The 27,162-nt window shown below is 44.8% G+C and overlaps 1 protein-coding gene across 12 annotated transcripts in view; it reads right to left on the bottom strand.

Annotated features, from left to right (window-relative positions):
- RALY (RALY heterogeneous nuclear ribonucleoprotein) overlaps positions 1 to 27,162 on the bottom strand; it is an 86,912-nt gene that overhangs the window by 46,321 nt on the left and 13,429 nt on the right. For 4 of the 12 annotated variants that reach the window (XM_073008047.1, XM_073008065.1, XM_008021221.3 and 1 more), the window contains exon 2: positions 2,226 to 2,308. The exons of 1 other annotated variant lie outside the window; for it this stretch is intronic. Coding sequence is in view for 4 of the 11 variants with exons in the window: in XM_073008039.1 (XP_072864140.1) it covers positions 592 to 621 (30 nt within the window). In the remaining 7 variants the exon portion in view is untranslated. Of the gene's footprint in view, positions 1 to 591; positions 668 to 2,225; positions 2,309 to 16,697; positions 16,790 to 27,162 lie in introns of all 12 variants that reach the window. 7 more of the 12 variants (XM_073008058.1, XM_008021226.3, XM_037982861.2 and 4 more) reach the window with 3 other exon arrangements.

Here is a 27,162-nt window from a genome sequence, read left to right as displayed (position 1 = left end):
AAATCCTCCCGTTTACTTTTGGGGAATGGAGTGGCAAACAGGTCAGGGACTGAGATGCCACAGATACTATTATATTTTGGATGCTGGACTCCTCCAAACCTCTTGCTGAAATCTGATCCCCAATGTTTAAGGTGGGACCTAATGGGAGGGGTTTGGATCATTGAGGGCAGATCCCTCATGAACAGATTAATCCCCTACCTGGAAGGAGGGTAGGGGAAGCGAGTGAATTCTCACTCTTTTTGTTCCTGTAAGAGATGGTTGTTAAGAAGAGCCTAGCATCTCCCTTCTCCCTCTCTTACCATCTGATTTCTAGCCACAGCAGTTCCCTTTCCACCACAGCAGAAGCAGCCTAAGGCCCTCATTGAGTGCAGACACCCAATCTTGAACTTTTCCAGACATTCAAATTGTGAGACAAATAAATCTTTCTTCTTTATAAATTACTCGGCCTCAGGTACTCCTTTATAACAACATAAAACGAGCTAAGACAGACACTTAAAATGCTTTCCTCTCACTTTCTTGTTTCATTCATGCTGCTTTACAATTCACAAAGCTTTCCAACTTGCATTTCTCATTTGATTCTCTGTAACATACCTGCATGGTTGGTGCACACACACGAGACATGAGGGGACAAGGAGGCACTCCGACTTTACAAATAGGGGAATGAAGACTGTCCAAGGGCACATGTTGAGAGAAGATAAAAACCCAGGTTTCTCAACTTCAAGCCAGTACTCAGGTCCTTATCCTGTACTGGCCCAAGTGTTTATGAGATACCATGTGTTACAGATACATTCTTCTTGTTCTGGTCACTTTAGCCTGGGCCTCTGCCTGCTTGAAGGTTCTTCCTATCTTTCAGTCTAGTAGCTCCCCTCACTAGAAATACCACTACTCAGAGGGACCCCCAACTCCTACCTGCCCTGTTCAGCCCCTCAACTGAATCTCCTTTCTGAATCCCTAAGTCTGCCTTCTTGAACTTTGTAAGAAAATTCAGAATTAGAGAGGGCAATCAGCAGCCCAACGAAAGCCTGTCAGGTCAGGAAGAACAACAGCATTTATGGTCAGACTGACCTGGGTTCTAACATCATCAGCTTTATGGATTCCCAGGTGTGAACCCTGGGCAAATTATTTCAGTTCCTGAGCCTCAATTTCCTCATCTATAAAATGAGGTTTCAGAGCAGGCTGTGGTGGTACATGCCTATAATCCTAGCTACTCAGGAGGCTGAGGCAGGAGGATCACGAGCCTAGGAGTTTGAGACCAGCCTAGGCAACACAGTGACACCTGTCTCCCAAAAGCAAAAATAAAACCCCACACAAACAAAAAGGGATTTTGTCTAGATTGACATCAGTAACACAGTAAGTTCTCAATGTGTGGATTTTCCTTCCTTCTCACCATCTGCAGGTTCCCCTGATATCCCATTTATAAAGCCCTAATCACTCCACTCTCACCATTATTCGTACGACATTTTGCAGAACTGAAGAAACTACAGGATTTTCTGGAGCTGACCTATGAGCTTGGCAGATCACAGTAAAAACTAAATCTAAGAAAGTCTCTAAGGGGCCAGGCACGGTGGCTCACGCCTGTAATCCCACCACTTTGGGAGGCTGAGGCAGGCGGATCACCTGAGGTCGGGAGTTCAAGACTAGTCTGACCAACATGGAGAAACCCCATCTCTACTAAAAAATATGAAATTAGCCGGGCATGGTGGTGCATGCCTGTAATCCTAGTTATTCAGGAGGCTGAGGCAGGAGAATTGCTTGAACCCGGAGGCAGAGGTTGCAGTGAGCCAAGATCGCACCATTGCACTCCAGCCTGGGCAACAAGAGTGAAACTGTCCCCCCTCTACCCGCCCCCCAAAAAAAATCTCTAAGGGCTGTGAGGTCATGTTAAAGAGCTTGTGAGAGGACAGGTACAGCCGCCAGGTCCCAGGATAGCTCCCCACCCACACATCCCAGCAGAAAGCAGCTAGCAAAAGCAAGAAGGAAGCAGACCTGCTCTGCCTTACTCATGGCAAATGATCCCAGACATTCTTGTGGCAGCTCTAGGAGAGCAGTCTCAACCCTACTCCCAGTTCAGAAGGTTACCTGTGCAACATCCGATCTCTTAGACATGGAGTAGGAAGATAATCACTTGTGAGTTATCTGTACTGAAGGTAAAAACAATTCCCAAACTAGTTACCCTCCATGTTGGCCTAAGCTTGCCCAGAGCTTTCCCAGGCACCCTCACTCACCAGTAACAATGCTGAGCTTAGCCAGCCGTTTTCTCCTTTGGGTTACAGGGTCAGCACCACCTGCCTCCGGGAATAGGGCTCACCTATAATAGAGAGAAAAGTCCATTAGGGGTGCTGCTCAGAACAGGCAGCAGGCATTCAAAATTTCTAACCTCACACATTTTGCATCCTAGCAAAAGACAGGTCAATTATTTACAGCATATAATTTCAAGTAGTGCTAAGTGCCATAAAGAAAAATAGAGCAGGCCTGGCGTGGTGGCTCATGCCTGTAGTCTTGGCACTTTGGGAGGCCGAGGGGGGCGGATTACCTGAAGTCAAAAGTTCAAGACCAGCCTGGCCAACATGGTGAAGCCCTGCCTTTACTAAAAATACAAAAAAAAATTAGCCAGGCATGGTGGTGGGCGCCTGTAATCCCAGCTACTTGGGAGGCTCAGGCAGGAGAATCACTTGAACCTGGGAGGGGGAGGTTCCAGTGAGCCGAGATCACGCCACTGCACTCCAGCCTGGGCAACAAGAGCGAGACTCCATCTCAAAAAAAAAAAAAAAAAAAAAGGAAGGAAAGCAAGGTAAGGGAATAAAGAACGACAAAAGGTAAGGGTGAAGTCTATTTTAGATAAAATGGTCAGGGAGGGGCCTCTATAAGGGGTGACATCCAGAGAGATTTTAATGAAGTGAGGGGATAAGACATGCAAAGATCTGAGGGAAGAGTGTTCCAGGGAGAGAACAGCAAGTACAAAGGCCCTGTGGCCTTGGTATGTTTAAGGAACAAGAAGACTAATAATATAGCTAGAATAGAGTCACAAGGAAAATGAGGTATACTAGAAACACAAGAAGAAATTTGTTCTGTATTTTACGTATGAGAAAACTAAGGCTGAGAGACTAGGTTACTTGCCCAAGATCAAAATAAGTCAAGTGGTAAAACTGGGAGTCAAACTCAGGTCTTCCAGACAACTCTAACTGTCACTTGTGGCCCAGGCTCCTCCAGGCTTAGATAACCTAGATTCTAGCTGAGACAAACTTTCAAGCACTCTGAGATTTATTTCAGGTTTCTGTGCTCAGACCCCTCCTCTGTTGGGTGAGGATGGTGAAGAGAAATCCCTACATATTCATTCCCAGGAATGTGGAATAGAATAGAGCAGACTCAACAGTAGCACATACTTAGCACATACTAGGCACTGATATAAACCTTTTATTTGTATTAACACATTTAATCTTCACAATCTTTTAAGGTTGGTGTGTTATTTTACTAATGGGGAAACTGAGGCACAAAGAAATTAAGTACATTTGCTCATTGCATGGTAACAAGATGGTGGAGCTGGGATTTGAACCCAGGAGTCCAATTCCAGGGCTTGCCCTCTTAACCTCACATTACATGTAACAATTCTCAAAAACAGAAGAAGGCAGGAAACATGTTCTCTTGTTCTAGTTTACATGGCTCACAGTCCCCCACCCATCTACACCCAAGCCTGACATCCTCTCCATATACTTGCAGTCCAGGCTTTTTACCGAATACAAGTTGAATGACTCCTGAGTCCTTCAGCCAGGTGGTTCCAGAGGCTTCTCTAATCTCTAGTTACTGTAATCTCAAAGCTATGATAATAACAACGGCCATTTAATAACAACTGTGCATTTACTGTACAGTTGGAAACAGAGTAGGTACTGGCCTAAGCACTATTTTATTTCAGAGGAAGTGAAAGTTGCTCCAAGTCATAAGTAGAGGGATTGAGGGTGCGGGGGGCCTCCAGGTCTGGAACAAAGCAGCAAGCACAAGGAATCGAAGGATCTCTGTAGCTCTGGATCAAAAGACAAAGGCAGAGGCAACAGGGAGTCGGGTGCTAAAGGGACTGGACTATCAACATCTCCAATCAACAAGTCAACAAACTCAATTCATCTTCTATTTCCCAGCCTCTATGATTCAGAGAATGGCATAACCATTCTCCCAGGTACTCAGACTCCAAATATTCATGGTCTCAACCCCTCTTTCTCTCTCTGCCCCATTCCTACAACGGCCAAATCCTTGTGGGTTTTTTGTTTTTCCCCTCTGAGAGCTCTACTTTTTTCCACTCTAAGAGCTCATCCAAATCATTATTTTCTTTCTTTTTTTTTTCACCATAGTCTCACTCTGTCGCCCAGGCTGGAGTGTAATGGCACGATCTCAGCTCACTGCAACCTCCGGCCCCCCAGGTTCAAGCAATTCTCCTGCTTCAGCCTCCCGAGTAGCTCAGATTACAGGCGCCGGCCACCATGCCCGGCTAATTTTGTATTTTTAGTAGGGTTTCCATGTTAGTCAGGCTGGTCTTGAACTCCCGACCTCAGGTGATCCACCTGCCTTGGCCTCCCAAAGTATTATTTATTCCCTACTTTGTCAACTTCCTCTTGGTTCAGGATCACATTATCTCTTGCTTGCACTACTGGAATATTTCTCAAAACTTACTGACATTACAAAGGCAGACTGTTACAGGAGTCTCTTCCCCGGTCTCTGTTTCACTAGTCTCCCCTACCCCTCTTACTCCAATCCATGAGGCCCACACTGCCCGACGAATGGTCCTAATGCCACTTCCCTGCTCAAAAAAAGTCATGGCTCACCTCAGTCTTGCTATTAGGTATGCCAGTATCTGGTCATCATCTGCCTTACTTCTACTGTGGGCTTTCTACCTCCCATTTTTTTTGTCCATACTGTTATCTCACTGGAATTGCCCTTCTTCATTTATACACATTCAAACCCTTCTTAATTTTCAAGGCCTAGTGAATCTATGACGTTATCCTGAACCCTTTTCTCGCCACTCTCTCTGCCATGTTCTTGAAACATTTCCAGCTTGTGGGTATATTCACTTCTGGTCTCACCATTAGCTAAGGCCTCAGGAATATAGTACCCCTGTTCCCCTTCTTCCTTGTAAAAATTCCTGCTTCTTCCAAAGAATGGAGACCTAGTCAGTTACAAGATTTCTTTTTTATTTTTATTTTTATTTTTTGAGACGGTGTCTCGCTCTGTTGCCCAGGCTGGAGTGCAGTGGCGCGATCTCGGCTCACTGCAAGCTCCGCCTCCCAGGTTTACACCATTCTCCTGCCTCAGCCTCCCGAGTAGCTGGGACTACAGGCGCCTGCCACCTCGCCCAGTGAGTTTTTTGTATTTTTTAGTAGAGACAGGGTTTCACCGTGTTAGCCAGGACGGTCTCGATCTCCTGACCTCGTGATCCGCCCGTCTCGGCCTCCCAAAGTGCTGGGATTACAGGCTTGAGCCACTACGCCCAGCCTCCTTTTTATTTTTTAAGATAGGGTCTTGCTCTGTTGCCCAGGCTGGAGTGCAGTAGTGCAATCTCAGCTCACTGCAACCTCCACCTACCGGGTACAAGCGATTCTCCTGTATCAGCCACTCAAGTAGCTGGGATTACAGGCATATGCCACCACGTCTGGCTAATTTTTGTTTTTAGTGGAGACGGAGTTTCACCATGTTGGCCAGGCTAGTCTCAAACTCCTCACCTCAAATTATCTGCTTGCCTCGGCCTTCCAAAGTGCTGGGATCACAGGCGTGAGTCACTGCGCCCAGCCAGTTATAAGATTTCTGTTTCTATTCCTCCTACTTAGTCTGGATCTATCTCCCAACAAGAGACCTGAGTTCTAACCTTCATCTCAGATCCCTCATCTGCAAAATGGGAATTCCTATACTGCCAACACAAGGATTTTATGATCACATGTTTTTATCAATGTGATAACAGGTGAGGAAAAGAGCAGAGTTAGGATGGGAGAGTCCCAGCCAGGTCTTTTATAGTTCTTCTCGTAAGCTGAAAAACAGAGTACATACACGAACCTTCTATCTAATTAGTCAAAAAATATTTCCTGATACTAGCTGTACTGGTTGGCTTTGCTATGTACACAGCTCTGAGTGAGGGGTTATGGAGGACGCACAGATGATTGAGAACAGTCTTTATCCTTAGGCACTTGGCATTCAGGATGGGACTATGAGATCCCACAAAAAAAATTACTAAGAATATTAGGCAGGATCTAACAGTTCAAAGAATGTTATATACTGTGAAAGTGAAGAAACAAATCAGTCTGACCTGGGGTTGTCTCAGAAGCTTCACAGAAGCAGCAAAGATTTAAGCCAAGCCTTGATGCAGGGTGACAGAAAGACATGGGCTGCTACTATGCCTCAGGCATGAGGCTGGGTGTTAAACTGTTAATCCTTATGATACTCTGTGAAGTAGGTGATGACATGTCCATTTTACAACCAAGGTAACTGAAGACAGGTGAGGCTAAGTGTGCCATTCAAGGTCAAACAGCTAGTAAGCAACAAGGCTAGAATTTGAACCCAGGTCTGCTTTACTTTACTCCAGAGCCTACGTACTCTCATGATCTGCCTTACTTTATTACACAGCAACATGAAAGAAGACCAGATAAGCTAAAGTTCTTTCTATCCTCAAAATTCAAAGATTGAATGGGGGATGTGGAGAGAGTGGGGGTTGTGTGCTCACTGCTGCTACGTCTTCTCCATAAGATTGTGACCTTATGGCAGGATTAGGGTCTTATGAACTGTCATATGGGTCTTGGGTGATGTAGGATTAGGGTCTTCTGAACTACCTGCCAGGCTCTGTGTCAGTCTAAGTATCTGACATGTGAGTTAATCAAGGAATAAACAAAACCTGCCCAGTAACTCTTATTCTGAGGACTAGAAGTAAAGTCCAAAATCTCAAGCTCCATATTCAGAGTCTCAGCCCCAGTATTTATATCAACCAAACACCTACTAATCTGTTGGCTTAAGGTGTCCTTTTCCCATTCTTGTTTTCACAATTTAAGGGAGATGCGAGGTGTGAAAAGGCAGGGAGTAGAGAAAAGAGGATGGGAAAGGGGTGAAGGGAGAATAGGTAAGGAAGGAGACACCTGAGCAGGTTTAAAACGTCTGAGGTTTGGGAGGCCGAGGTGGGTGGATCATGAGGTCAGGAGATCGAGACCATCCTGGCTAACACAGTGAAACCCCGTCTCTACTAAAAACACACACACACACACACACACACACACACAAATTAGCCGGGCGTGATGGCGGGCGCCTGTAGTCCCAGCCACTTGGGAGGCTGAGGCAGGAGAATGGCGTGAACCCGGGAGGCAGAGCTTGCAGTGAGCCGAGAACATGCCATGCGCTCCAGCATGGGCGACAGAGCGAGACTCTGTCTCAAAAAAATAATAATAAAAAAAATAAAATTAAATTAAATTTTTAAAAAGTCTGAGGTCTAGACTTTGGAAAAGATCTTTTTCCTTCTGGTACCAAAACCAAGGACTTTTATTCAAAAGAGAAGCAGCAGGAATTTCTCTTTATAAATGTTAAATGAAGGCAGTGTGCTTGTGCAAACTCCAAACTAAATTTGTCAACAGGAGGTAAAGTGAAGCACTTATCGACAAGCTGCTCAGGGCTCCAACCCTTAGTCCTCACTATTGCCCTGCCCCAGCCCAACCTCTGCCTGGTTTAAGGTGAAGCCTGCAGAGGTCAGAAGACAAGCAGGTTCTTTCTCTTGTCACAGCTTCCTCCTCTATCAGCATTATTCCAAGCTAACAAGCCCTGGGAGTATATCTCTCCTTGTGGCTAAGGGGTTACTGACATCCTCTGGACCTTTCCCCAATAGCTCCCTGTCATGAAAGCTCTGTTGAAAAACCTTCCTTATCCTCTAAAAAAAGAAAACCCAGGAATCTACTACTGGAGGCTAGGGAAAGGAGCCAGAAAGTGAATGAAGAGTGAAAACTATGGGAAGCCTGGATCTGGACATCAAAGGGTGGGGAATCAAGCAAAAGGCCTGGGACAAGAGAAAAGGAGCATTCCCAGTGGGCCGAAGACGAAAGATTTTGATAGAGGAAATAATCTCCTACATTTGTAAAACAATTAAAAAAAAATAGCATGTCCCTACAGAACTCTTGCTGTTTAGAATAAGCAAGCTCTAGGGCCCGCAGGAAGACTGGCTGAAAGAGGTGCTGGGTCAGGTGAGGTGGCTCACGCCTGTAATTCCAGCACTTTGGGAAGCTGAGGTGGGCGGATCACCTGAGGTCAGGAGTTCAACACCAGCCTGGCCAACACGGCGAAACTCTGTCTCTACTAAAAATATAAAAAAATTAGCTGGGTGCGGTGGTGCATGCCTGTAGTCCCAGCTACTCTGGAGGCTGAGGCAGAAGAGCTTGAACCCAGGCGGCAGAGGATGCAGTGAGCTGAATTCGCACTACTGCACTCCAGCCTGAGCAACAGAGTGAGACTGTCTTAAAAAAAAAAAAAAAAAAAAAAGAGGTGTTGCTGAAGGGTTATCTTCCTCAAGAGACAGGAAGAGAAAGGGAAGCTGGGTTCTCTAGGCCTCTGGGGTGGCAACCAAGGCACAAGTGAGCAGCCACAGCCACAGGAGATAATCTCAGTCTAATGGCTCCAGGCTCCCTCAGGCAGGGCTCCCCTGAAGGCAGTCTCCAACCCATTTCTGCCACAGTCAGCACTCGAGGGCTCACAACTGACCACACACAGGGAGTAAAAGACTAGCACAGGGCAAAGGCACAGGGCAAATGGCCCTCATCCCACAAGCTAACTTGCCAATCTATTTGATAGTTGGGTTCCAGTTCCCCTAACCTCTCAGCCTCAAAACTGCCTCAACCCTTCTCTAAGACTTGCTTATCCCAGCCTTTACTAAACCCCGTGGTCTTGCAGTTCTTCCAGACTCCTCCCCTCACAAGGATACCTGACCTTGACTCTTGTAACTGGCTCTACTGTATGGTTGCCTACGCTCAGGCATAATAAAACAACTGGCTGTGTTGCTGTGGGGGTAAAGAAAATGATCTCACAACATAATAAAAAATGCAGCCAGGACACAAAATGGCTCAGTAAAACCCTCCCATACTCCCAAACAAAGACAGGTGTCAGGATGCCCAGTGTATCAAAAAGTAGGCCCTAGAAGACAGCTGGTTTCTTAATGACAGGTGACATTAGGGGTCTTGAGCCCAACCCATGTTCACGTATGAGAACACAATGCATGCCATAAATAGATGAAACTCAATCTAGGCAGTCTCCAAGCTGCCTGGAGGAACGTCCACAGAATACAACAGATGTGCAAGACAATCATTCTTGCCTCTGCATTTTCTGGGTAGCTAACAGCATTTCTCCTTTCTCAGCTGAAGCTATCTCTAGTTTTCCCCTCCTCCTTCCCTAGAAGATCCAACCCACAGGAATTATCAAGGGAGGCACAAGTAATTACTGTTTTCTTTTCTCCATGCTAATGAGACAGTTGGATGGTTCCCCTTCCCCCTCTCGAGCTGGAAGTGAGAATCTAAAGCTTTATAATCAGTAACCAACACACCAAAGCTCCGACCAAACACTGCTCTGTGCAATTGAGACCGTGTAGAAATGGCTTTCATGCCCCTGATGAAACCAGAGCTGGAAGGGTTCAACTATTTTACAAAAAGGGAGGTAAGACCAGAGCAGGGAGGGGAATCTGTCCAAAGTCACACAGAAGGAAGTCAGTGGCAGGGCCAGAACCCAGTCTCCTTATTCCCAACCAAGCCACCTCTCACCTCACTCAGACTTCATACAGTATAGAATAACTTTGGAAGGGACCTCAATGTGGAGGCTGGAACTGCAAATTTCAAGTTTCAATAGGTATTCAAAAACCAATGACAGGCTGGGTGTGGTGGCTCACGCCTGTAATCCCAGTGGAGGCCAAGGTGGGCGGATCACCTGAGATTATCAGGAGTTCAAGACCAGCCTGGCCAACATGGTCAAACACCGTCTCTACTAAAAATACAAAAAAAAAAAAAAAAAATTACCCAGGCATAGTGGCACGCACCTGTTAAGTCCCAGCTACTCAGGAGGCGGAGGCAGGAGTGAGACTTCATCTCAACAACAACAACAACAAAAAAGCAATGATGTTGCTCTAACTGCAGATGTAGATTCAGTCCAGGAACTCCGGTTCCAGAGTGGAGGGTTACGATCTGAGAGATAATACCAATTTCACCCAAAAATTAAAATCATAAGTGGATGGTCAGGCAAAATGGAATCTGTAAAAAATTCAGTAAGGATTCAGTTTCAGCTCAGTTACGTAAAGACTGTAGGTACATGGATGGGAGTCAAGGGTGAGACTGTTTCATTTACCTGCCTGGAATCAGAATTAGTCTGAGAACTAGATTTGAATTGCTGAATCCCACCTGAAGTGAGAGAGGCGAGGGACTTTAGAAGCTGATAGGGAGGCTGTCTTCGGGTTAAAAAAATAAGCCTTGTTAGAGTCTACAAATTATTTCAGCTTAAAAATTTGAACCATTTTCCTCTCAGCACAGCGTTTGCAAATGCTGGTTCCTTTCCCCAGAGGCCGTGTCTTCCTTTTTCTCTGACCATGGCTAGTTAGCTCTGGGCTAGAGCATCCTTCAGTCCTCCTGCTTTACCTTGGGCACTCTTCAGTAAAAGCCCCTGATAATGCTAGGTTCAGTTTTTTCATCTGTGAACTAAGGGGAATGGACTAGTAGACTGAGGTCCCAGTGCCCAATGTTCTATACTTGAGAGCTCATTTATCCACCAGACCCAACATTCATTTTTAGAGAAAACTCTGGACCCCAACCATGTACCTAGATACCAACTCTTCCTCCCTGTTGTTATACCATAGACTGACTGTGGGGCTCTTGTGATACTCCAGCATATGATCAGTGCTGACCATAAGGCTTCACTTTCTGGAGTGCACAAAATTAGGTGCTTTATTCTATAAATGGGCTCAGTTCCACATGAGATCCCTTGTCTTAGTCACCCGCCTAAGACTTTAGCCCCTGCCACCCCCACCCCCCTGAACTAAAGCCCAGCTCAAAATCCAAGGCCAGGCCTCCCCACGAATGACCATCGTCCAGAGACTGCCTGCCAGCCTAGATGTCCACTTGGGCTTGCTGCTCTCTCCACCCCTCTGTAAGGAAGGCAGCATATAGTAGAAAGAACCAGCAGATAGACCTAGGTTTAAGTCCTGGCTCTGCCACCAAAACTGGGTATCCTTAGTGCTCTGACCACTGTTTCATCTGCCTGTCTCTTCTACCACTCTTCCCTACTTGGGAGCAAGAAATATTTAGTTGTTTTCCCGTATTCACAATGAGTCAGTCATTGTCTACTGAATGATACTCTCTAAAACTGAAGTTGTCACATTTGTAAAATGGTGATTAAATCACCTACCTCAGAATAGTAAAGATAAATGAGGGGGAAAAAGTATGTAAACTGCCTAGACTACTGCCTGGCCCTTCTTCCTCTACTGTATCTTGGATTCCCAGAGCCAAAAGTTTGCCTGTATTGAACTACACCACCCATCCTGGAGACATCATGACTTGCTGACAGGGTCTGTTCCACTCTAGCAATCAGATTGACTGCCAGTTCCTGGAACCCTACCAATAAATACAGATATAGTCGACTACTCTCCTCATGGGTGAAGGTAGTGAATTTCAAGCAAATGATCTCTGAGCATATACTAATATTCTAGATTGAAAAGAGAGGGGAACTTTGGGGGGGAAAATGCTATGCTATGAAGCTGGAGCCTTAGAGAAGAAATCCCAAGTCCCAAAAAGTGGCTGAAGATACCTGTACTGGATCCTACAGAAGGGCCAGAGACATGAAATGAATTGTCTTAGGTCACATAGGAAACTGAAGGCAGAAATGAGCTTAAAACTCACCACTGTGGTCTCCCTAGATGGTACTTTTTCCATCCTTCAGGGCAGATGCACAGTGCTGAAGGAAAAAGGAAGTAAGGCACAGGAGGCTGAGTAGAGTGGCAGGGAGGGGCACATAGGGATATCAAGTGGCACACAGTTACTGTTTGGTAAAGGCGACTGAGGGATAAAGCCAGCCTTTAGTTTCGTAGGGGCCTTATGTGCTCTGGCAGTTGAGGGGCAGAAACAAGTTCAAACTGGACAGAACAAGTGTCAACAGTTATGGAGGGAAAAGGAATAGGGTGTCTCAAAGTATCATAAGCCCCTCCACCCACAACATCAGCTGCTTTGAGTGATCAAAACCTTCTGCCTACCCATCCCCAACTTCTCAACTCAAATCTGAAATTCTCAAATCTGAAATTCTCCAAATTTTCTATGGTATCTGTCTTTTCCACTAGAGGGCCCTCAAACTTAAAAACTAGGGGTTAGGTATAAGGTATAGAGAAGAGAATAAGAGCTTTGTCCAGGCTGTGTGTGGTGGCTCCCATCTATAATCCCAGCAGTTTGGGGGGCAGAGACAGGAGAACACTTGAGCCCAGGAGTTCGAGACCAGCATGGGCAACCAAGTGAGACATTGTATTTAAAAAAAGAAAAAAAAAAAAAAAAAAGAGAAGGCTGAGTGTGGTGGCTCATGCCTGTAATCCCACCACTTTGGGAGGCCAAGGTGGAAGGATCACTTTGGGAGGTCAGGAGTTGAGGATCAGCCTGGGCAACAGAGCAAGGCCCGTCTCTATTTAAAAAAAAAAAAAAAAAAAAAAAAAAATTAATAATAAGAAAGGTTAAAAGAACAAATTTTTAAAAAAGAGTTCCGTCTCCTGAGGAAGATCTGATTGATGAGTCTTTTCTTTATTCTACTCATATTCACCCGAACTTCTGAGTTAAGTGACTGGCCCAAGGTCACACAGCTAATAAAGACAAATCAGGACTTGCCTGTGTATCAAGTATCCTTTTATGGCCACGGCTGCTATGGTTTGAATGTGTCCCCTAAAGCTCATGTGTTGGAAACTTAATTCCTAAAGCAACAATGTTAAGAGGGGGGACTCTGAGAGGCAAAATTAGGGCATGAGGGCTCTGCCTTCATGAATGGATTAATGTCATTATTGCAGGTAAGTGTTTGCTATCTTGAGAGTGGGTTTATTATAAGAGTTCGGCCCTCCCACTCTCTCTCACCATGTGATGCCTTCTGCCACATTTTTATGCAGCAACAAGGCCCTCACCAGATGCGGCCCCTGGTGAGGGGCCCTGGACTTCTCCGCCTCCAGAAGCATGAGTCAAACAAACTTATATTGTTCGTAAATTACTCAGTCTATGGTATTCTGTTACAGCAGCACAAAATGGACTAAGACGGTGACTTTCAGCCTGGCACAGTGGCTCATGCCTATAATCCCAGCACTTTGGGAGGTCCAGGCAGGCAGATCACTTGAGGTCAGGAGTTCAAGATCAGCCTGGCCAACATGGCAAAACACCATCTCTACTAAAAATACAAAAATTAGCTGGGCATGGTGGTGCACGCCTGTAATCCCAGCTACCTGGGAAGCTGAGGCACAAGAATCACTTGAACCCAGGAGGTGGAGGTTGCAGTGAGCCAAGACTGCGCCACTGCACTCCAGTCTGGGTGACAGAGTGAGACTGTGTCTCACAAAAAATAAACTAATTAAAAAGAAAAAGAAAAAGAAAAAGACAGTGACTTTCAGTAAATTTGATTTTTATAAAGTTTTGAGAGGTAGGTAAGACAGGTGTTCTCTGCTAAATCATGTCCCTTCTTCAAATACCTGCAATCCATTTCAGGCCTAGTTCTGATATTTATCTTCTCTTACAGAACCTGCATAACTACCTTCTTACTTACAGGTCAGCAAACTTTTTCTGTATAGGATCAGATAGTAATTAGGCTTTGTGGGCTACCATAGTCTGTGTGGTATTCAACTTTGCCATTGTAGTGCAAAAGCAATCATGGATGAACAAACAAGTGTGACTGTGTTCCAGTAAAACTTTACGAACGAGGCAGTGGGCTAGATTTGGCCCACTAGTTTGCTGACACCTGTTCTAACTAATCTGTCTCCAATCACCTCTGTCGCCTAATTCATTATTCCTATCACAGTCCTGCAACTTCAGTGGATCCCCTTTGCCTACAGGATGGTTTAAACTCTACCCTTACCATCCTCTACATCCTTTTCCTGCACACTGCACTCCAATTACACTGAGTTGTAATCTGGCAGCTTCTACCATTCCTCATGCTGTTCCCTAACATCCGCGATGACTTTCTCCATCCCTTTGCCAATATTACCTACTTAGAGACAAGTCCAAATGCCAACACCTGGGAGAAGTCTTTGCCAATGATTCTCCCCCTCACCCCCATGGGAGTTAATCCTCACTTTCCCTGACTAGCCTCCTTCCCAGGTAATCTGTCCAGCACATCCTCCACTTATATGTGTTACAGTGAACCTTTACATGCCTATCTAATTTACTGGAAGTACTTGAAAAACAGGAACTGTGTCTCATATGTCTATACACTATTTTTAGAACCTGGTACACAGTGGGCACTCAAGCTTCCTATCTACCGAATAAAGCTTGCCCTGGCTTACATAATTTGTTATGTATATGGTTGTCCCTCACCCACCACTACCTCCCCACTCCTCCAGAATTCTAAGTTTTTCAAGGGCAGGGACTGTATCTTACTCAACTCTGTGTCCCTTGCAGTACCTAACAGAGCACCCAGTGTCTGCCTACTGAACAGGCTTCTAGGCCGAATAGATTACTAGAACATGGGGATCTTTGGTTCTAGCAGAACCATGAGACGACCCACAGCATCAAAGAACCCTTCAGTCTGCTTTATGGGCTTGCCCCTACCTCCCATCCCATCATGTTTTTGGGTCCGGCCAGGTAACCACTTAAAGCAGAGGCCAAGACCAGGCATCTCACTAGGCTGCTCTCACCTGTGCTGCATTAAAGGAACTGGAACTATGTGAAGAGTAGAAGGATCTTTTTTTTTCCCGAGACGGAGTCTCACTGTGTTGCTCAGGCTGGAGTGCAAGTGGCACGATCTTGACTCACTGCAACCTCCACCTCTCAGGTTCAAGCGATTCTCCTGCCTTAGTCTCCGGAGTAGCTGGGATTACAGGTGCCCACCACCATGCCTGGCTAATTTAAAAAATATTTTTAGTCTAGACAGGGTTTCACCAGCTTGGCCAGGCTGCTCTTGAACTCCTGACCTCAAGTGATCTGCCTGCCTCAACCCCCCAAAGTGGTGGGATTACAGGCGTGAGCCACTGCGCCCGGTCAAGGGATCCTATTTTCAGACCTCCTTGTCCCCAGCCTCAAATTGTATCCTAAGTACCAGCCCTAAACTGACCCCCAATACGTATTTAGCCCTAGACCAGAAGACAGCCTTCTAACAAGTACAGATCCTTGGTTCCCCAAGGCAGGTGATTTCACTGAGGGAAAGGCTGCAATTCAATCTCAACTGAAGAAAAAACTCAAAGGTATGTAGTAAGAATCATCAGGAGCTCTACCTCTGGATGTAAAGGAACCTCTGTTGAGATTAGGGGTCCTGGGCAAGCCTGTAGTCCAAAAGTGCAGCTATCCTATCTTGTAGAATTTGTGGGGTCAAAGACTAAACTGCTGATGGAAAAAACAAAACAAACACCGAAAGAAATTTTCTTCTAAACCCAGAACAGAACAACATTCCATCTGGGTAAATGAGCTTGTCCCAGGCATATCTGCCATTCCAGGATTACGGCTGTCAAGTTTTAATTAGGGTAATTAGAGTTAAAAATGTAATTTCATTTCAGGGGTATTTTGAACAGATTCCATTAATTTCTTTCTTTAAAAGAACACAGAAAGGAGGGGCAGACTGTGTGAAGCAGAGGACTTTGCCATGAGAAGCAAAGCTATTTGCCTGGACCAGATGAACTTTCAAACCACTGCCAAGAACCACAACACCTCTGCAGGTCTGGCCCAGAGGACAGAGGGCTGCTGCTCTTCAGGCTTCCTCCCTTCTTCCCCACAGAAGTCTAGAAATAAGTTTCAGTCGGCACTTGCTAATAAATCGATCTCCTCCTCCCTACCTGCTGCTCCTGCATTACTGCCATCCAATAGCTACTACTACAGCCTTAAATCTGGCAAAGGATAAGGGCTCAGGGCAGTCAATCTGCTTTGCTGCATGTTAGGTACTGCTTTAATGCCCACCCTTTTATCAAGAATTCCCAGACACATCTTCATGCTTTTGTTTGTGCTGGTTCCCTGGTCTGGAGTGCCCTTCCTGGCTTAACTCTTACTCTTCATTCTTCCTTCAAAACACAGATCAAAATTATATCCCCTAGGAGAACCCCCATTCATGCCTTTGGAATCTCAGAATCCCTTATACACTCTTCTAAGGAACATACATTATACTGTGGTTTGTATCTCTGTCTGACTCTGATGCTAGATTGTGAGGTCATGTAAGAATCCCCAGCACTAGCACAAGCCCTGACACACAGGAGACACTCAACAAGTATCTGCTGAACGACCAACTATAGGAGGAATTTGGTCTGATCACACTGGCTGCTGAGCATGTTAAGCCTGCAGGTTCTCCAATGCATCCAAGTTATGAACCCCTTCCCCCTCCTTGCACAAGGCCAGTTCAGAAACCTGACTCTGCACTCCATAGAGGAGAAAACCTTCTCATTGATCCCAAATGATGACTGATCTCTCCCATTAGAGCCTGCTCACTCCTTAGGGACCTTGGAAAGGAGATGAGAAAGCAAAAGCAAGCAGAGCATCCCTCCCCATCCGCCACACCTGCCTTACCACAGGTTTTAAAGAATTTCCTCCAGTCTTTGAACAGCTCCAGGGAGACAGCCTGAGCTCCAGTTCAGTCTGTAGAAGGTTAAAGGAGGGCCCTGGTAGAAAACAGTTCATCAGATTGGAATCGGTGTTGCAAACGCTCAGAAATATATTAATAGCATAGTACAATAGAGATTATGCTATATGACAATGGGCAGCCAAGTCACTTCACTTTGACTTTTCTGAGCTTCAGTTTCCTTTCCCTCCTATGTCAGTAGGTTGCAAGGAGAAATAAACACAATGAGGCTCAGTATTTAACACTTAGTAGGTATTCAATAAGTGATTTTTCCATCTGAAAAGGGGGCCTATACTATGTACCTAGCATCACATTAGGTAAGAATTTAAAAGGTGAGGAAAACACATCAAATACGGATACAAGTTAACCATTTCCCCATTTGCTCAGGGTAGCCCTGCCTGCTGGTCCCCAGGGGAGGTGGGCTACACCAGCAGAACTGTTGTATTGACAAGTACAACCAGATCCATTTCATGGTAATCATTCTCTTCACCTAGGAGCACGACTCCAGCCTCCTCCCAGGCTCCCCAGGCCTGGCTGCAGGCCCATATTGATCCATTTCTAATTAGGAGCTGTGTCAGTGCTTCTGGCAGAAGGTCAGGGCCTGGGCTGCCTCGCTGGTCTCTGGCCAAATGCCCTGCCCCAGGCAGACACAGAGAATGGACACCATGAGGTAGAAAAAGATCCCAGACTAAATTCATCATAAAGCAGCATGAAATTTTAGAACTGAAAGGGTCCTTTATGAGTAAAGGTTTTTTATATTTCAGTGGAGAAAGCTGAGGTCCAGAAAAGAAACTTATCCAAGGTGGTATCAGAAGATAATGCATATCTTTTTACTTCTAGTTCTTTCTCTAGATAAGTGTTTCCCAACCTGGCTACACAACAGAAGGACTCAGGGAATTCATTAAAAACATCAGTTTCTATGCCAGACCCCAGAGATTCTGATTTGGAACACATGCAGTGGCTTTGGCTCTCTTGTGCTAAGTATGGGATCGCCTTCCAATAGTAGTGAACTCAGGTTCAAACTCACCTTGGGTCATAAACAGTAACAGAGGTAGCCCACTGTTGTCTGATCCAGTCCTCCCCTACCCCCATCATTATACTAGGGGCCTGAATCCAAAGGATCTGTCATAAATGGTTCCAACTTCCTAACAGTCTGCTAGCTTGGCTGTCAGCAAAGAACATTTCCTTTCAAAACTAGTCTGAAACTAAAATGTCTGTTATGAAGATACACCACCCTAAGGGGTGGTGGTGATAGCACCTGGGTATAAAGAAATGTGGAGGATGCTGTGGTACTCGGTGTGCGGCATCTGGCATGGGTAGAGATGTCTGAGTATATGTGGGCATGTATGGAGGGGAGGACTTGTGTGTATATGTAAGGGAGTGAACAGTGTGGTGTCTGCGTTAGGCTTGCAGATACTTTTGTAGCACACACAATTCTGGGTATCTGGGTAGAAGACAGTGGGACAGGGGTGTAAGAGGGTAAATATGTGCACATATGGGAGGAGAAGGAATAGATGGCTTGAAAGTGTAAGGGAGATACTTTGAATATGTATAGAAGAGAGAACATATATGCACCATCATGACTCAATTGTGTGTGTGTGTGTGTGTGCACATGTTGCAAAGCATTGAGCCTGCAGGGATGGGGAAAAGTGTATGTCTGTCTCTGTGTGGCCTATACACCTGTATGCATGAGAAAACAGATCCATGAACATTTCTGATTCATCTAGCCCTGGCTTTGCCTGAAGGCTCCTACCACTCAAGGGCAGACCTATCTGCAGAAATTTCTCATTAAAATTGACATTTTGACAACTATGAAAAATAAAATGATAATGACACCCCCAGCATTGTGGGAGGTAAAAAAAAAAAAAAAAAAAAAAAAAAAAGTCTATGCCAATAAAACACAAGAGACAGATGAGAAGCAATTATGACTCAATTACTTCTCAGCTTCACAAGGGGAGGTGTTATTTGGAGTTAAATATTGTATGGCTGATTCACATCTCCACCCAAAGGCTTGGATTTCTTGGGTTACCTAGGAAGAGTGCAAAAAAGAAGTAGGTACAGAAAGGTAAATAAAGTTTTTTGTTTTTTTGGTTTTTTTTAAAGGACTAGAGAAATGGGGAGATTTTAAAAAAAAAAAAAAAGGGAAACATTGAGAAGAAACAAAAAATAAAAGGCAAAAAGGACAAAAGAGGTAGGAAGAAGGGAAGGAAAGAATAGGAAGAAAAGTAAATTTCCTTTAGGCTGGCCCACAGAGATTTAGCACACATTTGACAGAAATTCTGAATAAGGGGGACAGGTAGATTAGCAGGTAGGGCCTGACTTCTGTATTTCCTCATTACTTTTACTCCAACCATTCCTTCCATCTAGAAGGTTCTTCCCACCATCTCTGCCAACTGAACTGCTGAATCTTTAAGGACAAGCTCAAATGCTACCAGCTTCTAGAAGCTTCCAACATTTCTTCCAGTTAGTTCTCTCTCAAGAATTCCAGTAAATTTCCAGAGCACTTTGTCATATTTCTTTGACTTTGAAAAAATCTGATTTTATTTTCTGAATCATAAAGAAGTATTTCCTGTTAAATTTAGATTGTTTAGCTTTCCACTGATATCTCAAGATACTTTCCAGATATTAACAGTACTCAGAACTGTGTAAAAGTTAACAACCAATACCAAGTTTTAAAGAAAAAAGTTTAAATGTAAGACTAACGTCTTGAGGACATTACTAAATTTATTTCTAAGAAACCCTTCTAAAAGGTCAAAGTATTGGCAATTCTAATTTTAAAATTTAAAATTTTTAATTACTGGAAATTTAAGTTAACAATAGTTTCAAGAGCTAAGAATCCGACTGCTTTTTAAAACGTCAATCCCATTTCTCTGAATCCAACTGCCAGTAGGTACTGGCCCTACATATGCGTCCTTTAATAAGCCCTGCTCTCAAAAGGCTGGGGGTATTTATATAAAAACGTATTCCAAAGTGACGCTAAGATCCACGTTCCCAAGATCTAGTACGGGCTATTCATGTGTTCTGAGGCATGTCCAGCAAGCAGGCAAACTTACCTGTTCAAATTGAGGTAAAACAGACAAAAACACTTATTAACAGAAACTACATAATTAAAACTAACCTTTTGCTGCTTATTTAAGCTAATTACGTATTCTTACAAAACAGAGACCTTCGAGTCAATAATTTCTTTTGATTTTAGTCACCCCCAAATTTAGCCTCTTCTTTCAAAGCACACTTTGTCATATTTCATCTGTAGCACTTAACACCAAACTATACTATGAGTATCAATGCATACACATTTCCATCATTCATTTTGCAAGTACTATTTGTGCCAAGCCTATTTCAGAGACACAAGGGAAATACAGGTAAGTAGCACACTATCCCCTGGTCTGTAATGTCTAGATCTAATGAACGAGAGAGGATTTGGGTGTGATACAGCACTAGAGTACAACTACAGCAGTCCTAGAAGTCAAAGGGTCTGCTATAAATCCTGTATTTTATTTGATCAAAATTAATTCTGCTTCTGTAGTGATTAGGGAAGGTTTTCCTGAAGAAGTGGCATTGAAATTGATATGAAAGATAAATAGGAGTCTGTCAGGTAAAGGAGATAAGAAGATAAGGGGATTTCTACTTAGGGGAAATACAGATGCTGCTCAATTTACAACAGGGTTACGTCCCAATAAGCCCATTGTAAGCTGAAAATATCGTGTTGAAAGTCTTTTTTTTTTTTTGAGACAAGGTCTCGTTCTGATGCCTAGGCTGGAGTATAGTGACACAATCAAGGCTTACTACAGCCTCAACCTCCCAGGCTCCAGCGATCTTCCCACCCCAGCCTTCCAAGTAGCTGCTGAAACTACAGGAATGCCCCATTACACAAGCTAGGCTTTTTGTTTTGTTTTGCTTTTTTAAGAGATGAAGCCTATGTTGCCCAGGCTGGGAAAATGCACTTACCAAACACCGTAGCTTAGCTTAGCCTACCTTGAATATGCTCAGAACATTAACACTAGCCTTCAGGTGAGCAAAATCAACTAACACAAAGCCTATTTCATAATATAGTGTTGAATAGCTCATATAATTTATTGAATACTGTACTGAAAATGAAAACAGACTAGTTGTATGAGTAGTCCAAGTACAGTTTCCACTGAATGCATATCACTTTCATACCAACATAAAGTCAAAAAATCAGTAAGTCAAACTGTAAACCAGGGACTGTCTGTAGTCAAAGTCATGATACAGCCTGGCACATCCAGGGAACCTCCTACTGGGCAGAAACACAGGGAAACAGCAGGTATTAAGCACTTTGCTGCTGACAAACGGCAGCAAAGTGATATGGCACCAGACTGCATGAGCCTTGTGGCCAAGGCCAGAGTTTAGATTTCATTCTTTATGACTTGGGGTGGGAATGGAGAAGAGGGGACAGTTTCAAGATGTCTAGTCTCCCTATTTTAGATGCCCTACTTTTTACTGCAAGTTCCCTTTAAAAACACAGAAAACAGGTTCAATCCCAAGCTCTGCGCACTACAGTAGCAATACAAGAATTTCTCAAGAAGGGCAACAGTGAGGAAAAAAACAAAGGATTGGGGGTTGGGGAGGATGCAGAAGAGAGGGTAAGTAGGGCTCAAAAAGAAATAAGGTGGAGGAAGGAAAAAGAAGAGGAAAAGAAGAGGCAAGAAAGGCACAAGGAGGGATAGCTCTATCTGGGCCCTGAGGCTTCTTTCTGCTGAGCTGTCTTCTACATCTCTCTAGGCCAAAAAAAAAAAAACGTCAATCTGATGCTAGTGACAGAAACAGACCCTTTGCACCAAGAAGAGGCTCAGCACATTACCACCTGCCACCTCAACCTTCCGCCACTTCATGATGATAGGGCTGCACCAAGAAGCCTTAGCCCAGCTCTCCCAACCACCGCAGGCTATGCCAGAAGCCACTGCCCCATGGCCCAAGAGTGTGTGAGGCAGGAAAACCAAACAAAGCTCAGGAGTTTGAAGTGGAGCCTGCCCAGGACCCATGGCTGCTTTTCTTTCTTTCTTTCGAGACAGGGTCTCGCTCTGTCGCCCAGGCTAAAGTGCAGTGGCGCAATCTCAGCTCACTGCAACTCCGCCTCTTGGGTTCAAGCGATTCTCATGCCTAAGCCTCCCGAGTAGCTGGGACTACAGGCGTGTGCCACCACACCCGGCTACTTTTTGTATTTTTGGTAGAGACGGGGTTTCATCACGTTGGCCAGGCTAGTCTCGACTTCCTGACCTCAAGTGATCTGCCTGCCTCGGCCTCCCAAAATGTTGGGAATATAGGCGTGAACCACTGCATCTGGTCCCATGGCTGCTTCTTAGGGTCCTAGAAGAAAGCTCTGGTTCCTTCTCTGGACCTTAGTTTCATCTGCAAAACAAGGGGAGTAAATGAGAAGGGATATGGTAGCCTGTGAGTTACAGAAGTCGTTTCCTATAGAGGATGTTTACTGTCGGAATTTGTTCTGATCAAGTCTCTAGCTTTACTCTTTCCACCCCTGCTTATGGTTAGTTTGAAATCTGAACGAGCCAGACTCAGAATAGGAGCTATCCCTGACACCACCACCTATCTTGGCCCTGTCCAAAGTCTAGTTCCTGCTCAGACCCGTATTTTATCTCAAAGGTCACAAGCAGATGTTTAGGCCCAAGAATATGTCTGATATGTACAAATTTACTTAAAAACCTCTGAGTTAATTGCCAACATTCAAAATCAGATCTCACTTTTAAAAAAATTAGATTTCTAGCTGCTCTTAAAAATCAGAGATCTGATGATGCCAGACTCACCCTGGGGTAGAATTCAAAGGGCCTGCTATAATCCTGTAACTTATTTGATGCTTTCTCACTTCATCTAAACAATTCATGCTAATTTATCATTCATTCCATAAAGATATTTAAAGTTAAAAGCAAACTTTAAATCACCAGTTATAATATTTAAACTAATCCAACTCCAAAAAAATCTAAGTATACTGACACTTCAGGAAGATGTATGCTTTACCCTGTGATTTCATGTATCATCTACTATGCAGCCATGTATTTCAGTTTGAGAAACACCCCCAGTTTATTCATTCACTCAAAAAATACTTAGATCCTATGCCAGGCTCTGGAAAAACACTCATCAACAAGACAGACATGGTTTCTGCCTTCATACAGCTCGCAGTTCAGCCGAGATATAATGAAAAAAGTTATGCAGAATAGCAGGCACAGAGAGATACTAAGCTGAGGATCCAGAGTTTATTCCACAAACAAAGCAATCCCTTAGGCAAGTTGCTTAACCTCTGCAGACCTACAAGAGCAAGAGGTTTAATCAGGCAGTTGCCGCTGAAAGGGCCTTTCAGCTAAAAATTCTACTTAGCATCACAAGAACTTAGCCTACTACCCTTTTTGAGTTCCTAACACTTATTAGCTCCCTCTCTTTATCTGGAAATCAGGATCAGTTGTCATGGAAATTACCACGGTACTCCACATACTGGATGATATTACAGTAATCACAAGAAGTCAAAGGGAACCAGCAGGTGACTTTCTGGGTGATTCTTTTGCCTACTTTCAGGCCTGGTGCAGTGGCTCAGGCCTATAATCCCAGCACTTTGGGAGGCCAAGGCAGGAGGATGGCTTGAGCCCAGGAGTTCAAGACCAGCCTGGTTTGTAAAAGAGCAAGACCCTATCTCTACAAAATAAAACATAAAAACAACAGGACGTGGTGGTGCATGCCTGTAGTCCCAGCTACTCAGGAGGCTAAGGTGGGAGAACCACTTGAGACAGGGAGGTAGAGGCTACAGTGAGCTGAGATTGCGCCACTGCATTCCAGTTTGGGCAACAGAGTGCCACTGGAAGAAAAAAAGACCAGGTACCAACTCATAAGTAAAACAGTATTGATTTTGAATTAATGTCCATGGTTTCCTTCATGATGCATCAGACTCACTTCCACTCTACCTTACAAATATATAACAAGGATTGCAAAAAATGCCAACTTGACAAGGACATGATGCACTGAGCCTTGACTAGTTTGCTGTCCATATGAAGTCCTAAGATAGGCCAAGAGACGGATTTACCAGCCAATAAGGGCACCAAAAGTTCCCAGTAAAATGAAGATAATTTACTTAGTCGCAGGGGATTCACCAGCACCTTAACTGGGTAAAAGTCTCTTCAATATTAGCGTTCCTTCTAGAGCTGGGTTGGACCTTGGTGGCAAGCAGCTAGCAAAAATGAGCTGATCAAGTGTTTCCCAAAAAAAGTGCTACTCTGGGCCGGACGCGGTGGCTCAAGCCTGTAATCCCAGCACTTTGGGAGGCCGAGACGGGTGGATCACGAGGTCAGGAGATCGAGACCATCCTGGCTAACACGGTGAAACCCCATCTCTACTAAAAAATACAAAAAACTAGCCGGGCGACATGGCGGGCGCCTGTAGTCCCAGCTACTCGGGAGGCTGAGGCAGGAGAATGGCGTAAACCTGGGAGGTGGAGCTTGCAGTGAGCTGAGATCCGGCCACTGCACTCCAGCCTGGGTGACAGAGCAAGACTCCGTCTCAAAAAAAAAAAAAAAAAAAAAAAAAAAGGGCTACTCTGGTGATAAATGGCAACTGACACTGGGCTTGAGTATCAAAGAAACAATAGGAAATGGTGTGACTCTGACAAACTTGAGAACAAATATGCTGTCTAAAGAAGCCAGTCGATAAGGAAGCAGAAAGTAGAAAAAAGTAGAGAAATGAAGAACATGAAGTACATGAAGTTGTAAACTCAAAGCTTCTGCCAAATTGGGCCGATGCTTCAAAGGGTTGCCCAAAGATCCAAGCCATGTCTCTTTGCTTCAGGTTACAAGCTTCTAAAGCATGGACTAGCCAGTGTACAAGGAGTCACAATGTAACAACCCTGGTAGAGGCCGGGGCGTGGCAGCTCATGTCTGTAATCCCGGCACTTTGGGAGGCTGAGGCGGGCAGATCACAAGGTCAGGAGTTCGAGATCAGCCTAGCCAAATTGGTGAAATCCTGTCTCTACTAAAAATACAAAATTAGCCAGGCGTGGTGGCGCGCATCTATAGTCCCAGCTAGTTGGGAGGCTGAGACAGGAGAACTGCTTGAACCCAGGAGGCAGAGGCTGCAGTGAGCCGAGATCAAGCCACTGACTCCAGCCTGAGTGACAGAGCGAGACTCCGTCTCAAAAAAAAAAAAAAAACAAAAAACACCAAAACAAAACAAATCCCAGGTAGAGGACTCAGAGAGTGAAGACAGGCCTACTCCCACTCTTATAAATGGAAAAATTGCTCATGGTCAGCGTCAGGTTCTAGTCTCTGCTACTTTCTCAAAAATCATCCTCCTTTTTCATGAGAAATCAGTCACCTTCATAGCCCTATGACAGGACCTCTCATCTCACACATACATACAATCTTCACTGAAAAGCAGTTCCAATCTCCCCAGGCTTTTATTCCACTCAAAATAATAACAGAGGCTGGGTGCAATGGCTCACACATAATCCCAGCACTTTGAGAGGCCAAGATAGCAGAATTGCTTGAGCCAGGAGTGTGAGACCAGCCTGGGTAACAAAGCAAGACCTTATCTCTACAAAAAACTTTTAAAAACACTTGGGTGTAGTGGCATGTCTCTGTCATTCCAGCTACTCAGGAGATTGAGGCGTGAGGACACCTTGAGCCTAAGAGTTCGAGGCTGCAGTAAGCTACAATTGTGCCACTGCACTTCAGCCTGGGTAACAGAGCAAGACCCTGTCTCAATTTAAAAAACGACAACACTGCCGGCAGCTTGGTTCCCCTAAATAGAATACCTTTAAAATTCTGCTCCCTGAACATCACAACTAAAAGCTCCTTGTCTTTGCAAAAGAGCAAAATTACCCCATTAGTCAGATGCCCTTGGGAGTGAACAGTACAATGCTAAATATATGTTCTCCCCTGATGCAGGATGGCATTCCCCATGCTTCATTCCATCATTATTCTATCTTCCCTAGATTCCTTCAGCATCTCCATAAAAGCAATAACACCTTTGCCAAACACAAGAGAAAAAAAGAGTAGCTGCCCTTGAAACAGTAACTCAATCCAAAGAAAAGTTTATTGCTGGAAAAACTTTTGTTTATTTACCAAAACTCCTATGCTAGACTTACAGCAGGGAGAATACAACAAAACTGGTTTGTAGGAAAAGGTAACAGGCAGCAGTGAGAGCATGGCACAGAAAACAGCAAGACAGGATGGCAGGGAGGCAGGACACTCTTAAGGGAGATTAAGGATCCCATAGCCCCACAATGACCTTGTCTGAAATAACATATGGTCTTGCAGTCCCTGATTGACTACATGCTCCTTGAAGACAGTCTTACTCATATGGGTATTATTCACACCATCTAGTACCATACTATAACATGGTAGGCACTCAAACGGTCACAAACAAAGAAGTGAAGGCCCAGAGAACTTCTTTTTTTTTTTGAGATGGAGTTTTGCTCTTACTGCCCAAGCTGGAGTGCAATGGTGCAATCCTGGCTCACTGCAATCTGCCTCCTGGGTTCAAGCGATTCTCGTGCCTCAGCCTCCCAAGTAGCTGGGATTACAGGTGCCTACCACCACGCCCAGCTAATTTTTTGTACTTTAATAGAGATGGGGTTTCACCATATTGGTCGGGCTGGTCTCAAACTCCTGACCTCAGGTGATCCACCCTCCACTGCCTCCCAAACTGCTGGGATTACAGGTGTGAGCCACTGCACCTGGCTTTTGTTTTGTTTTTTGTGACGGAGTCTCGCTCTGTCACCAAGGCTGGAGTGAAGTGGCGTGATCTCCGCTCACTGCAACCTCCGCCTCCTGGGTTTAAGCAATTCTCCTGCCTCAGCCTCCTGAGTAGCTGGGACTACAGGCGCGTGCCACCACGCCCAGCCAATTTTTTGTATTTTTAGTAGAGACGGGCTTTCACCATGTTGGCCAGGATGGTCTCGATCTCTTGACCTCATGATCCGCCTGCCTTGGCCTCCCAAAGTCCTGGGATTACAGGTGTAACTGGCTGACCCAGAGAACTTAAAATGATTTGCCTAAGGTCACAGAGTGGTTTAGTGATGAAGGAACAAAAGCTTTGCAGACAGGTAGGCCTGTGTTCAAACCCAGGTGTGGCCTTGGACAAGCCACCCAACCTCTCTCAGTCTGTTATCTGACCTACAAAATAAGAACAATACCTATTTTTGTAGGGTTGTCATGAAGGTTAAGAGATATTGTTCTGGCCGGGCGTGGTGGCTCATGCCTGTAATCCCAACACTTTGGGAGGCCGAGGTCGACGGATCATGAAGTCAGGAGATCAAGACCATCCTGGCTAACACAGTGAAACCCCGTCTCTAGTAAAAATACAAAAAATTAGCCAGGTGTGGTGGCAGGCGCCTGTAGTCCCAGCTACTCAGGAGGCTGAGGCAGGAGAATGGCGTGAACCTGGGAGGTGGAG

This window comes from Chlorocebus sabaeus, chromosome 2 (genome assembly GCF_047675955.1).
Source record: "Chlorocebus sabaeus isolate Y175 chromosome 2, mChlSab1.0.hap1, whole genome shotgun sequence".
Lineage (NCBI taxonomy): Eukaryota > Metazoa > Chordata > Mammalia > Primates > Cercopithecidae > Chlorocebus > Chlorocebus sabaeus.
Note: the sequence above shows the minus strand (reverse complement) of the source record. Positions and strands in the feature narration are given on the sequence as shown.